At 41.3% G+C, this 13457-nt stretch overlaps 2 protein-coding genes across 4 annotated transcripts in view; both read right to left on the bottom strand.

The window, feature by feature from the left end:
* Positions 1–2142, bottom strand: part of SLC25A31 (solute carrier family 25 member 31) — a 29069-nt gene extending 26927 nt beyond the window's left edge. Inside the window, exon 1 of one of the 2 annotated variants that reach the window (XM_002717262.5) lies at positions 1741–2138. In XM_002717262.5, the coding sequence (XP_002717308.1) occupies positions 1741–1984 (244 nt within the window). In that variant the 5' untranslated portion in view covers positions 1985–2138. Of the gene's footprint in view, positions 1–1740 lie in introns of both variants that reach the window. The other variant, XM_051819881.2, reaches the window with a different exon arrangement.
* Positions 2143–11521: 9379 nt separating this feature from the next.
* Positions 11522–13457, bottom strand: part of INTU (inturned planar cell polarity protein) — a 108600-nt gene continuing 106664 nt past the window's right edge. For both annotated transcript variants that reach the window (XM_051819869.2, XM_002717241.5), the window contains exon 16: positions 11522–12315. In XM_051819869.2, coding sequence (XP_051675829.2) covers positions 12204–12315 — 112 coding nt within the window. In that variant the 3' untranslated portion in view covers positions 11522–12203. The remainder of the gene's footprint in view (positions 12316–13457) is intronic.

Raw genomic sequence — 13457 nt, forward strand, 5'->3', positions numbered from 1 at the left:
ATGAACCCTAGGATATTAAAACAACCTCACTGCTCTAGTCTTCAGAAAAATACATGGCCCTTGCCTTTCATGTCACTGCAATTTAGGATTACATCTATTTTTGTGTTAAATAAGAAATTCCTTCATGAGTTTCCAAAAATGCCTCTAGATGGCAATATTATTCCTATTGTGAATCCCTCAGCATTGGGCTATACCATGGTGCATTCATAATGCCTTGTATTATCGCAAGAAGAGAAAACATCTTAAGAGCTCTGTTTATGATATCTCATCTTGGAAGATAAAGAAGGCAGTGACCAGAACGCTATTTAGAACAACTTTAACTTAAAAGGACCATAACAAATATGTTTAGATTTAAATATTGCAGAAAGACATTTAAAATATAAATTAGCATTGGTCAGCACAATCTGACCAGAACTTCATTTTAACTGATTAAATGTTCAAAGCAGATTAGCTAATAATAAATAGGCTCCTACTTCTCTGGAGAAGTCTTAGAATATAAGCCAAGGATAGGCTCTGCTCTTCTTTGGCAGGAGGTGAACACAAAAACAAAACAACTTGGGTGAAACAGGAAGTCTGCTTTGATAAAATGAATGGGAATGGAAGAGGTGAGCCACTCACAATGAATGACCTGAGCTCAGTTTCCCAGATGATTGTTCTAGATGCAGTTTAGACAGACGTCTCATACTCCACCCAATAGATTAGGAAGAGTTGTAACCACATTCCGAGGGAAAGAGCGCTTTCCTGTGAGACAATAACCTGCCTTTGACCTAGGAGTGGGAGAAAGGCCGCACTGGAGTTGAAGTCACTTAATTTCTTGCTCAGAATACATAATATTTAGGCCTATTTTCTTTTTATAAAGATTTATTTGAAAGGCAGAGTTACATAGAGGGAGACACACACACACATAAAGAACCTATTTTCTTTTAAAAGTCTGTACAAATTTCAAAGTGAATCCAACTATATGAACAAATTATGTTGGATTTCTGACAAATTTATCTCCTTAGCTATCTTAGGAACCATTCTATAACAATGGTTCTCAAAACACTTTCATTATTATTCATACAAATTATTTCACCGTTAATGGAAAACAATTCTATGATGAGCAAAAATAAAATTTTAAATAAGGACAGGACTTGATGCAAAAAAAAAAAGCAATATGGATCCCATCTTTATTGTTATTATGGGCCTTTCTGCATGATTCTGATTTTTAAAAATACTATTTATCTTGATTACTAAGTTTTTGGGGTTCCCTTAAATTTGGTGCAAAGTTAAGTGCCACGTTAATCTCAGCTCTGTGCTTCAGTACTTCTCAAGAACAAGCAGAATCTTTTCAACGACAGGTAGCACAGTACTGAGGCCCCAATATTTTCGTACTTTTGCTAAGCGTACCATTTCAACAAATACGCAAGTGAGAGCAGTAATCAACATATAGGCTTTCAATTCTGGGTGGTAACCACGTTCCTGTGGGGGCAGGCTCAGGTGCACCACGGCGTTAATCCGGTAGCAGCAGAGCTAATTTTAGAGGGAGATGGTAGTCTCTCCTGGTCATCAGTAGCCCTTCTTGGCCCTGGGAAGGCAGAGCCTTTTAGGCTGGCTAAGAACCAAAATTGCAAAAGACTAAGGAACAAATTCATCCCCAACAGACGTGGCCGTGGGTTCTACAGCCCTCAGCTTCAGGGCCACCTCCCTTCTCTGGGAAGCCGGCGGGGAACGGCCGGCCCAGGGGCCCGCCACACCTACCCTGCTCGCGGGGAATCCGCACCAGGCAGTCCACCATGCCCTTGTAGCGCGTCTCGGGGCTGATCTGCTTGGACGACGCCTGCACCTGCAGGAGGAGCTTCACCCGCTCGATGGGCGCCACTGCCGTCTTGGACACAGCCGCCGCGACCCCGCCGGCCAGCAGGTCCCTTCCGAAGGATGCGGCGTCAAACAGCCGCTTCTCAGCCTTCTTCTCCGGCTTCTTCTTGGCAGGCTCACGCTGCATAGTGGGAGGATGGACGCAAAAACCAGCAGCCCCAAACGAATGAAAGCTACCACGAAAGGAAGCACCAAACCGCTTCAGCGTCGTCGTGGCGGGAAGGAAGCGCTTAGGACGCTGGGAAACAGGCGGGCCGGCGCGGGGTTCCGAGGAGCTGCGCAGGCGCCTCCAACGGCCTCCCGCGGCCCGGCGCCTGACACGTGATTCCAACACGTGGGCCCCGCGCAAGGCAACGCCAGGCCTGTCGAGGCGCCTGTCTCCCTGTCTCCATTTGCGTTTGGGGAACGGAACTGCAGGCGGTGTAGCAGCAAAACCGGAACAGAGTACGGAGCTACTTTGTGTGGTTAACTGAATTTATTTTCCAGGATTATTCACTTTCTCTTAGAAGAAATAGCTTTAATATGTTCCTTTAATGTAGCAGGTGTCTCCCTCACCTTCTCACTGTATGGTATAGCTTATTATGCAACTCATAGTGTGATTCAACATGTTCCTCTTTTCCAATTTTTATTTAAATTGGGAATTCTTGGGACTGACACTGTGGCGGAGCGGGTTAATGCCCTGGCCTGAAGCGCTGGCATCCCTATGGATGCCGGTTCTAGTCCCAGCTGCTCAACTTCCCATCCAGTTTTCTGCTATGGCCTAGGATAGCCGTAGAAGATGGCCCAAGTCCTTGGGCCCCTGCACCCGTGTGGGAGACCTAGAGGAAGCTCCTGGCTCCTGGCTTCTGATCGGTGCAGCTCCAGCCGTTGCGGCCATTAGGGGAGTGAACCATCGGATGGAAAACCTTTCTCTCTCTGCCTCTCCTCTCTCTGTGTAATTCTTTCAAATGAATAAATAAAAATCTTTTAAAAAATAAATTTGGAACTAGTTTTTTTAAAAAATTTTAAAAAGATTTATTTTATTATTTGGAAGGTAGAGTTACAGAGACAGGGAGGGATCTTCTGTCTTCTGGTTTACTCCCCAAATGGCTGCCAACAAGTAGGGCCTGGTCAGGCTGAAGCCAGGAGCCAGGAGTCTCTTCCAGTCTCCCAGGTGAGTGCAGGGGCCCAAGGATTTGGGTTATTTTCCACTGTTACCCCAGGCAAGTTAGCAGGGAACTGTTTGGGAAGTGGAACAGCTGGGGCTAAAACCCAGGGCACCCCATATGACAGCTTAACCGGGTCCGTCCCAAGAGATTTTTTTTTTAAGGAGTGCTTCTCAGTCCAGCATGCATATTCCGAGGGTATTGGGAGGGTAGGGTTTTGTTTTCTTTGATGTTTGGTATTGGGTCCTGACCATGAAGTTGGAACCTCTAGTCATGAGGCTTAGCATCCATATTTAAGTTCTCCAGGTAATTCTACTGTGCAGGGTTGAGAGCCAGTGACCTGCTCTAATATAGTTGTTCATAGACTTTTTTTTTTATTGCAGTACCCGCTTTTTCACTCTCAAAAATTACTGAAAGCACAAAGACACTGCTGTTTTTGTGATATGTATTCAGCATATCAGAAATTGTTTGAAAACAATTCAAAATAACAATAAGTTCATTACAGGATAACAAAAATAACACTTTTAAGTGAAAAATAATTCATTAAGAAACTAGTTTTGAACTCTCAGAGTTCCTAAAAGTGTCTCAGACACAAGAGGGGTCCCTTGTATCATGCTTAAAAAAAAAAAAAGATTTATTTGAAAGAGTGGCAGAGAGAGGGAGAGGCAGATAAACCACCACCTTGTTCATTTCTTTTTTTTTTTTTTTCCTTTATTTCAAAGTCAGAGTTACACAGAGTCAGAGAGAGGGAGAGAGGGGTCTTCCATCCGATGGTTCACTCCCCAATTGGCTGCAACAGCCAGAGCTGCACCATTTCAAAGCCAGGAGCCAGGAGCTTCCTCCAGGTCTCCCACGCGGGTGCAGGGGCCCAAGCACTTGGGCCATCTTCTTCTGCTTTCCCAGGCCACAGCAGAGAGCTGGAGCAGCTGGGTATCAAACTGGCACCTATATGGGATGCCAGCGCTTCAGGCCAGGGTGTTAACTCGCTGTGCCACAGTGCCGGCCCCATCACCTGGTTCATTTCTTAGTTGGCCACAACAGCTAGGCTTAGGCCAGGCCAAAGCTGGAAGCCAGGAACTCCATCTTTGTCTCCCATTTGGTGACAATGGCCCAAGTACCTCGGCCACATTCTGCTAGCTTCCTAGATGCATCAGCAGAAATATGGATCAGAAGTAGAGCAGCTGGGACGTGAACCACTTGATAAGGGACACTGGTGGTGGTGGCTTAACGCAGCTGGCCTCCTCGTATCATACGTTTGCGTATTCATTTAAAATATCAGATTCAGCTTTTACTTGTTTCGGCTACAATACTCAGCAGCTGTACATGTATCCTGTATATAATAACTGTCTCTATTTTGTTCCATTCTACCTTTTTCACTTAATATATCCTGGCAATCCCTCTATATACAGATGATGTATTCCTAATTCTTTTCTACAGCTAGTTTGATGATTTTCAATAAGTAGAGATTTGATCTTATCATATCTTACCATGTAGGTCCTACAGAGCCTTGAAACACACGTGTAACAAGTAAGGTCAGTTTTTGGCTTTTTTAGACATCAGGTTCTAAATTTTTTTCTTTTTATCAGATTTATTTCTTTATTTGAAAGTCAGAGTTACACAGAGAGAGGAAGAGACAGGTAGATAGAGATCGAACTTCCATTTGCTGGTTTACTCCTAAATGGCTGCAACTGATGGGGCTAGGCCAGGCAGAAGCCAGGCACAGGAGCTTCTTCCATATATCCTACATGGGTGCAGGAACCCAAGCAGTTGAGCCATCTTCTGCTGCCTTCCCAGGCACATTAGCAGGGAGCCGCGTTGGAAGTGGAGCAGCTGGGAATTGAACCCATGCCCATATGAGATGCCAGCATTGCAGATGGCTACTTTACCCGCCATGCTACACCAGCCCCTCTTTATTATCCTCATGTGTTATAACATTTTCTAATACTGTCATTAGCATAAAATCATTTATGCCAGAAGGATTCCAGACTAGGAACTTTGTTAATATTTTGGTTATCTCACATAAAACCAGTTAGCAAGTTCTGACATCTTATGTTTGATCCTGCTTCCTTTCCATAGTGGCTTATTCCTTGTAACTTCATTTTCTCTATCCATTTGACATGCCGCTGCTAGATGAACCTTTCCGAAGCCGTTGCATTACTCATTATTATTTTTTTTTTTTTAATTTTTTGCTAGGCAGAGTTAGACAGTGAGAGAGAGACAGAGTTATAGACAGTGAGAGAGGCTGGCGCCATGGCTCACTAGGCTAATCCTTTGCCTTGCGGCGCCGGCACACCGGGTTCTAGTTCCAGTCAGGGCGCCGGATTCTGTCCCAGTTGCCCCTCTTCCAGGCCAGCTCTCTGCTGTGGCCAGGGAGTGCAGTGGAGGATGGCTCAAGTGCTTGGGCCCTGCACCCCATGGGAGACCAGGATAAGTATCTGGCTCCTGCCATCGGATCAGTGGGATGCGCCGGCTGCAGCGCTCCGGCCGCGGCGGCCATTGGAGGGTGAACCAACAGCAAAGGAAGACCTTTCTCTCTCTCTCTCTCACTGTCCACTCTGCCTGTCAAAAAAATAAAAATAAAAAATAAAAAAAATTAAAAAAAAATATATATAGAGAGAAAGGTCTTCCTTCCATTGGTTCACTCTCCTAATGGCTGCTACAGCCAGTGCTGCGCTGATCCGAAGCCAGGAGCTGGGTACTTCCTCCCGCTCTCCCATGTGGGTGCAAGGACCCAAGCACTTGGGCCATCCTCCACTGCATTCCTGGGCCACAGCAGAAAGCTGGACTGGAAGAGGAGCAACCAGGAAAGAATCCAGCGCCCCAACCGGGACTAGAACCCGGGGTGCCAGCGCCGCAGGCAGAGGATTAGCCAAGTGAGCCATGGCGCCAGGCCCACATTACTCATTAGTCTTAGGCTTACATAATTTAAAGTCTCTCATTACATTGACTTCAAAACCCTCTGTGAAACCCACTGCAAATTCAAGAAATGACTTTTTATTTATACTAACTGATAGAATAAATAAAGGGGAGAGTGATCCAACATGGGAAGTGAGATACTCAGCAGACTCATAGAATGGCGGATGTCCTAAATAGCACTCTGGCCTCAGAATCAGCCCTAAAGGCACTCGGATCTGGCTGAAAAGCCCATGAGAGTATTTCAGGCATGGAAAGCCAAGACACTCTGGCAAAAAGATCTCTGTGAGTGAGATCCCAGTGGAAAGAACAGGTCTTCAAAGAGGGAGGTGCCTTTCTCTGAAGGGAGGAGAGAACCTCCACTTTGACTATGACCGTGTCTAAACAAGATAAGAGTCGGAGAACTCAAGGGGCTTCCATAGCCTTGGAAACTCATAACTGGTGCATAGGGAGATTACTGATGCCATAAACAGGAGTGTCAATTGGTAAAGTCAACAACAGGAGTCACTGTGCACTTACTCCTCATGTAGGATCTCGGTCCTTAACGTGCTGTACACTGAGGCTTAATGCTATAACGAGTACTCAAACAGTATATTTCACTTTGTGTTTCTATGGGGGTGCAAACGACTGAAATCTTTACTTAATGTACACTAAACTGATCTTCTGTAAAAAAAAAAAAAAAAAAAAAAAAAAAAAAAAAGAAAGAAATTTTCAATTCCCAACTTGACTCTCACTGGGATTAAACATGACAATAGGTCTGATCTGATTTCATCATCATTTAAAAAAATCATCTATTATTTTTCACTTTATGTTTCTGTGTGGGAGCAAACTGTTGAAATACTTACTTAAGGTATACTAAGCTGATCTTCTGTATATTAAGATAATCGAAAATGAATCTTGATGTGAATGGAAGGGGAGAGGGAGTGGGAAAGGGGAGGGTTGTTGGTGGGAGGGACGGTATGGGGGGGGAAGCCATTGTAACCCATGAGTCGTACTTTGGAAATTTATATTCATTAAATAAAAGATAAAAAAAAAAAAAAAAGAAAGGTGAAATCTGAAAGATTTGATTTTTTTTGTAAAGATTTATTTATTTATTTGAAAGGCAGAGATACAGATAGCAGAAAGAGAGAGGTCTTTCATCTGCTGATTCATTTCTCAGATGGCCGCAACTGCTAGAGTTGGGCCGATCTGAAGTCAGGAGCCAGGAGCTTCTTCTGGGTCTCATACATGGGTGCAGGGACCCAAGCACTTGGGCCATCTTCTGCTGCTTTCCCACACCACAGCAGAGAGCTGGATTGAAGTGGAGCAGCCGGGACTCGAACAGGAGCCCATATGGAATGCTGACACTGCAGGCAGTAGCTTTACCTGCTGCATCACAGAGCTGGCCCTTTCAGTTTCTTTGAAGGGAAATTGAAGCATTAACAAGAATACAAGGAGAAGCAGGGCAAAATTACTTGAGTCACATTCCAGTAAGACTTCTTCTTTGTTTGTTTTTTTTTCCTATAAAGATATCATTTACTTCTTTGAGAGGCAGAGTTACAGAAAGAAGGAGGGAGGGACTGGCGCTGTGATATAGTGGGTAGAGTTGCCGCTTGCAGTGCTAGCATCTCATAAGGGCTCCGGTTCAGGTCTCGGCTGCTCCACTTCCAATCGGGCTCTCTGCTGTGACCTTGGAAAGTAGTGGAAGATGGCCCAAGTCCTTGGGCCCTTGCACCCACCTGGGAGATCAGGAGGAAGCTCCTGGCTCCTGGCTTCGAATCGGCAAAGCTCCAGCTGTTGTGGCCATGGGGGGAATGAATCAGTGGATGGAAGATATTTCTCTCTCTGCCTTTCCTTCTCTATGTAGCTCTATCAAATAAATAAATAAATGTTAAAAAAAAAAAAAAGAGGGGGAGCCAGGAGCGTCTTCTGCGTCTACCACGTAGGTGCAGGGACCCAAGGACCTGCGCCATCTTCTACTGCTTCCCCAGGCTGTAGCAGAGAGCTGGATCAGAATAGGTACAACCAGGATAGGAACTGGCGCCTATAGGGGATGCTGGTGCTGCAGGCGGAAGCTTAGCCTGCTACACCCCAGTGCCGGCCCGATTTTTCTTTTTAAAAAATTTTTATTTATTTGGAACAGTGACACACACAGAGAGAGTTTTCCATTTGCTGGTTCACTCCCCAAATGCCTGGACTAGGCCAAAACCAGGAGCCTACAACTCAATCCAGATTTCTCACAAAGGTGACAGAGACCTAGCTACCTGGGTCATACCCTGCTGCTTCCCAGTGGACATATTAGCAGGAAGCTGGAATCTGCAGCAGAGCCGAAACTTGAACCCAGGTGACATTTGAGCATCCCAAGCTGTGTTTTAACCACTACACCAAACATTTACCCTGAAAATGCTTATTTTAATTTGTTGCATTCCATTTTATTTAGTGATTTAGGGAAGGAAAAAATTCCAGTTACTTATATTAATAGTAGTAATACAGAGGTTCAGGGCCTTTGAACTGTTAACTCTGATTTTAGCAAACAGCACAGTTCCTTGCCTCACTGACTTCTGGGCTGGGATAACCTGAACAACACTTTCCTGTACAACCCTATTTGCCACATTTCATATCCTAGTTTCTAGTTTCACTGTTTCTTCTTACTGTTTACTAATCATCTTACTTATTTATCTGTCATCTGCCTCTCCCATTGGAACATAAACTCCATGAGGGCAAAATTTTTTAGCTCTTCTGTTCACTGTTACATCCTCAGTATCTAAAAGAGCATGTGGTGCATCGTAGAAATTCAGTATGTATTTTTTGGATGAAGGCAAGAAAAGCAACACAACTACCAAAAAAAACTTCCAAATGGTTTTTATTTAAAACTATCAATACAATATAAAAATAGTTTTAATTACATAGAACATGGAAATATAATTATGTGAAATTAAATTATTTCATACAGCTTGGTGTATAGGTTAAAGATTTAATAATAATTTACTACTATATTTTAAATATCCAAAATGTAAATCCATGTCATTAAAACTGTTTAGTGATGAACATTTTTCTCACCTTCCTTTCAACATTTTTTTAAAGATTTATTTATTTATTTGAGAGGTAGAGTTACAGAGAGAGAGAAAGACAGATAGAAAGGTCCTCCATCCGCTGGTTCACTCCCCAAATGGCCGCAATGGCCAGACCTGGGTTGATCTGAAGCCAGGAGCTTCTTCTGGGTCTCCCACGTGGGTACAGGGGCCCAAGCACTTGGGCCATCCTCTACTGCTTTCCCAGGCCACAACAGAGAGCTGGATCAGAAAAGCAGCAGCTAGGATACAAATCAGCGCCCATATGGGATACCAGTGCGGCAGGTGGAAGTTTAGCCCACTACTCCATAGCACCAACCCTTCTTTTCAACACTTCATACAGCTGATGTGATTTAGCTGATTCCTTGGTTTTCAACCAATTAGTATTATATTTTATAATAATAATACATGGTAGTAATATATATATTATATATGGTAGTAATATATATATTATATATACATATACCATGTAATATGTGCCAGGCATTTAGGGAGAACATAACAATAAACAATGTTGAAAATGGACAAACTTAATAAATTCATAGCTTTTCCCATTTGCATTAGAGACAAAAAAAAGCAGGCACTGCAAAATTACTAGCTTTCCAGGACACATCATCAGCAATAGTCCCTTATCACATATAGGAAGTATTTCTTAGGTACAGTTTCTGACATGATAAAAACAAGAATACCTAAAGAAAGCTGAGAGAGGGAGGAGAGAGGAAGAGAGATAAAGGGAAAGAGAAAGTAACAGGGTCTAAAATTAATTTTGGTGAATGAAAAAATATGGTACTAAGTGCTTCATATTTTTTTTTTTAATTTTTTTTTTGACAGGCAGAGTGGACAGTGAGAGAGAGAGACAGAGAGAAAGGTCTTCCTTTGCCGTTGGTTCACCCTCCAATGGCCGCTGCGGCCGGTGTGCTGCAGCCAGCGTGCTGCGGCCGGCGCACCGCGCCGATCCGATGGCAGGAGCCAGGTACTCATCCTGGTCTCCCAGGGGGTGCAGGGCCCAAGTACTTGGGCCATCCTCCACCGCACTCCCAGGCCACAGCAGAGAGCTGGCCTGGAAGAGGGGCTACCGGGACTATAGTCTTTCACATTAATAGTCTTTGGTGGAAGGGAACATTGCAGGATGCTAATACAATTCAACTTAAGAATGTTTCTTTGCTGAAGCATATTTATGGGGTATCTGTATTGTCATTTTGTTCCACTTTGTTTACTAAAGTAATACACAGGCATTTTATTGTCCAATAATCAGCTGGATCTACTTTTAAGTATGAATCTGAACATACTTGGGAAAATGAGCTTCTAAGTATACATATGATGTAGACTTCAGTGCCCATGTAAAGATAAAAAACAAGATAACGTTTGGTTTCATTTCTTAAAAATGCAATGTTTCCACAATACAGAAATTATAGTGCACAACTACAACACAAACAGCTTGCTTTTATTAATATCAGCCGTGTGTTGTGCATTTTTATCTGCTATTGAGCAGTGATCTTTTGATTCTTTGACACCAAGAAGCAGTTTAATAGATCAAAATTTTGCTAAATGAAAATTTTAAAGTCACCTAAGATAGAATCCCAAGTGTTAGTTCAGTCTGTCTGAAAGCCTGAGGTAATCAATATCTGCATTTATCAATAATTCCTAGTATTAGAACTAACTCCTGGCATTTTGAGGAGGCATAGCTGCAAATTTAAGGCATTTAATAATCACTTCCAAAGTTCCTTAATACACATATGTGTACACAGGCAATCCTAAAACAGTAGTTAAAAAGTCAATTATGTGACTCAGTGTTGTGCTCTTCAAAGGAGAATATTTCAAGCTCCTTTGTAGACAGCATTCCAAGAGCTAAGGTCTGAATGCCAAAATTAAAACTCACAAGCCATTAGTGGGACAAACACGTGTAGTTCGCATCTTTGATTCCTAGGTGAAAATCTCTTAACCTGAAGACAGAGGGATAACACATGTTCCTTCTAAGACTAAATGGCTCAAATGGTGCAAGAAGGTTTGCAGTTACTAATGACTCAGCTGGAGGGCTCACATTTGAGGTAGGGGAAACACAGACACTGATTTTAGATGTGCTGGTAGAACTTGTCTTCCAAAGCTTAAGTCCTGAAGAAACAAGCCAGTATTGGAAAGTCTTGGAGACAACTGAACCTCCAGAAAGATCCAGTGGGCAGCACCTGTTATGTTCTTTTCTATCAGTCTGCCAAAAGCTCACAAAGAAAATCCTCAGACCATTAGTTTCTTCTACTAAAGATCAAGGACTATTTTCCCTAAAGTGATCTCCATTTGGGAAAATCCAATACGTAGTGATCCCTATCCATAAGACAAATAATAGTATTTTACCAAAGAAGTCTCCATATGGTTTCATGAGCCAGTGTTTTTAACATGTTTTCATCTTTTAAAAAAATTACATACAATTTTCCTGAAATTCATAAATGAAGTATATGTATAAACCTGAATATATTTGAATAAAAAGAAAAACACTGAAAGTTTATGGACAGTTTAAAAAATATATCCTAGTGCTTATTGGAAAGAGTAAAGAGAACCAAATAAGTTAAAAAAAAAAGAAGTTTAATGTTTTATTCTTCCTCCCACAGAGAGGTATTACTGAAATACTTGAACTAATTAAAATATTTGATCTGACAAGGAATCTGTACTTGGACATTACAAATCTGGGTATCAATCAATAGGCAAGAAGGGGAAAAATATCACATTTTACTTCAGATTTTAAAACTTCAATGCAGTCATTTCATTTGTACATGAAACTCAGTTCAGAGAGGTACAAAGACTTGCTCAAAGTTATAGCATTAATTAGTTATAGAATCTGGCCACTTCCTTTCAATTTCATGATCCTTTCATCAGATATCAATATCCATTTTGAGAAAAATAAACAAAAAATTGGGTATTTTTCCAAAATAAACATTTCCTATATTACTTTTATATAAAACACTTCACATTATTTCAAATTAGTTAATAAATTAACATTATATACCCACATGGAAATAAGTTAATTATTCCTCTTCATATATTGATCAAGTATTTCCTCAAAAGTCTCATAACACTATATAAAAGATTTAAAAAATCAAATTCAACAGAATTTCATTTTAATATTTAACAATACTATGTTCAATATTGAACAGTGAAAATAAGCTAAACCTTCTCTATGTACTGATTTCAGCAATTCTGACACTAATGCTCCATGCATGTGTTGTTGTGCATCAAGAAAACACAGCTACAAGGTTAATCCAAAGAATAATTTAAAAGCCATTTCAACAGCAATTTCTGTGACTGAGTCATGAAAACAGACATACAGTTCTTGAGGTTTTGGATGAAGAAATAGTCTCCTGCCAAAGGAAAGAACACAATCAAAACACCAAAAGAATAAAGAAACAAAACACCATTTTTCATTTATATATTTTATTTCTGAAAGAATCTATAGTAAATTAAAAATATATCTAAATTGATTACTCAATCTAAATCTAAGGGAGAATAAAGCTGGATTTATTTCTAAAGACAGAATGTGTACAAGTATGCCTGGGTCAATTTTTATTTTTTTAATGTTATCTAAATTTTCCTTTATATGAAAGGCAGGGTGACACAGTGAGATCTACATGCTGGTTTATTCTTCAAGTACCTACAATGGCCAGGGTTAGGCCAGGCTAAAGCGAGGAGCCAGGAACTCCATCTGGATTTCCCACATGAGTGACAGGGACCCAATTACTTGAGCCACTACTTGCTGTCTTCCAATATGTACATTACCAAGAAGTTGCAATTGGAAGTGGAGCAGGGACCTGAAGTTAGTCACTCCAATATAGGATGCAGTCATCCCAAACTGTCTTTAACGGCTGCATCTAGCACCCGCCCCTAATTATTTTTACTTGAGAGCATAAAAAGTTGTATTTTATCAAGCTGCATCACCATACCCCTCAGTTTAAAAATATAAAATGTAATAATTATTATTACAATAGAATCAAAAGCATTTGTATCACTTTAAGCACAACAGTTATTAAACATTTTATTGCCCTTTAATTTATATTAAAGTATTATACAACACTTTTTACACATAGTAAAAACAGCAAATATTGAAAAAATTTTTTAAAGATTTATTTATTTATTTAAAAGTTGCAAATACAGAGGAGAGACTGAGAAAAAAAAAAAGATTTTCCATCTGTTGGTTCACTCCCCAAACAGCCACAGTGGAAGCCAGGAACTTCATTTGGGTCTCTCATCTGGGCAGGAGGGACCCAAGGACTTGGACTATCTTCTGTTGCTTTCTCAGGCACATTAGCTTGGAGCTGGATTGGAAGTGGAAAAGCTGGGACTTGAAGTGGTGCCCATATGGGATGCCAGTATTGCAGGCAGCAGCTTTACCTGTGACACCACAACGCTGGCCACTATTTGGTTTTCTTAAAGATAGTATCTTTATATATTTAATCAATACTAATATATATAAATTGAACTATCTCAGTTGGAAGTAATTCTGCTT

Source organism: Oryctolagus cuniculus, chromosome 8 (assembly GCF_964237555.1).
Source record: "Oryctolagus cuniculus chromosome 8, mOryCun1.1, whole genome shotgun sequence".
NCBI classification, from domain to species: Eukaryota; Metazoa; Chordata; class Mammalia; order Lagomorpha; family Leporidae; genus Oryctolagus; species Oryctolagus cuniculus.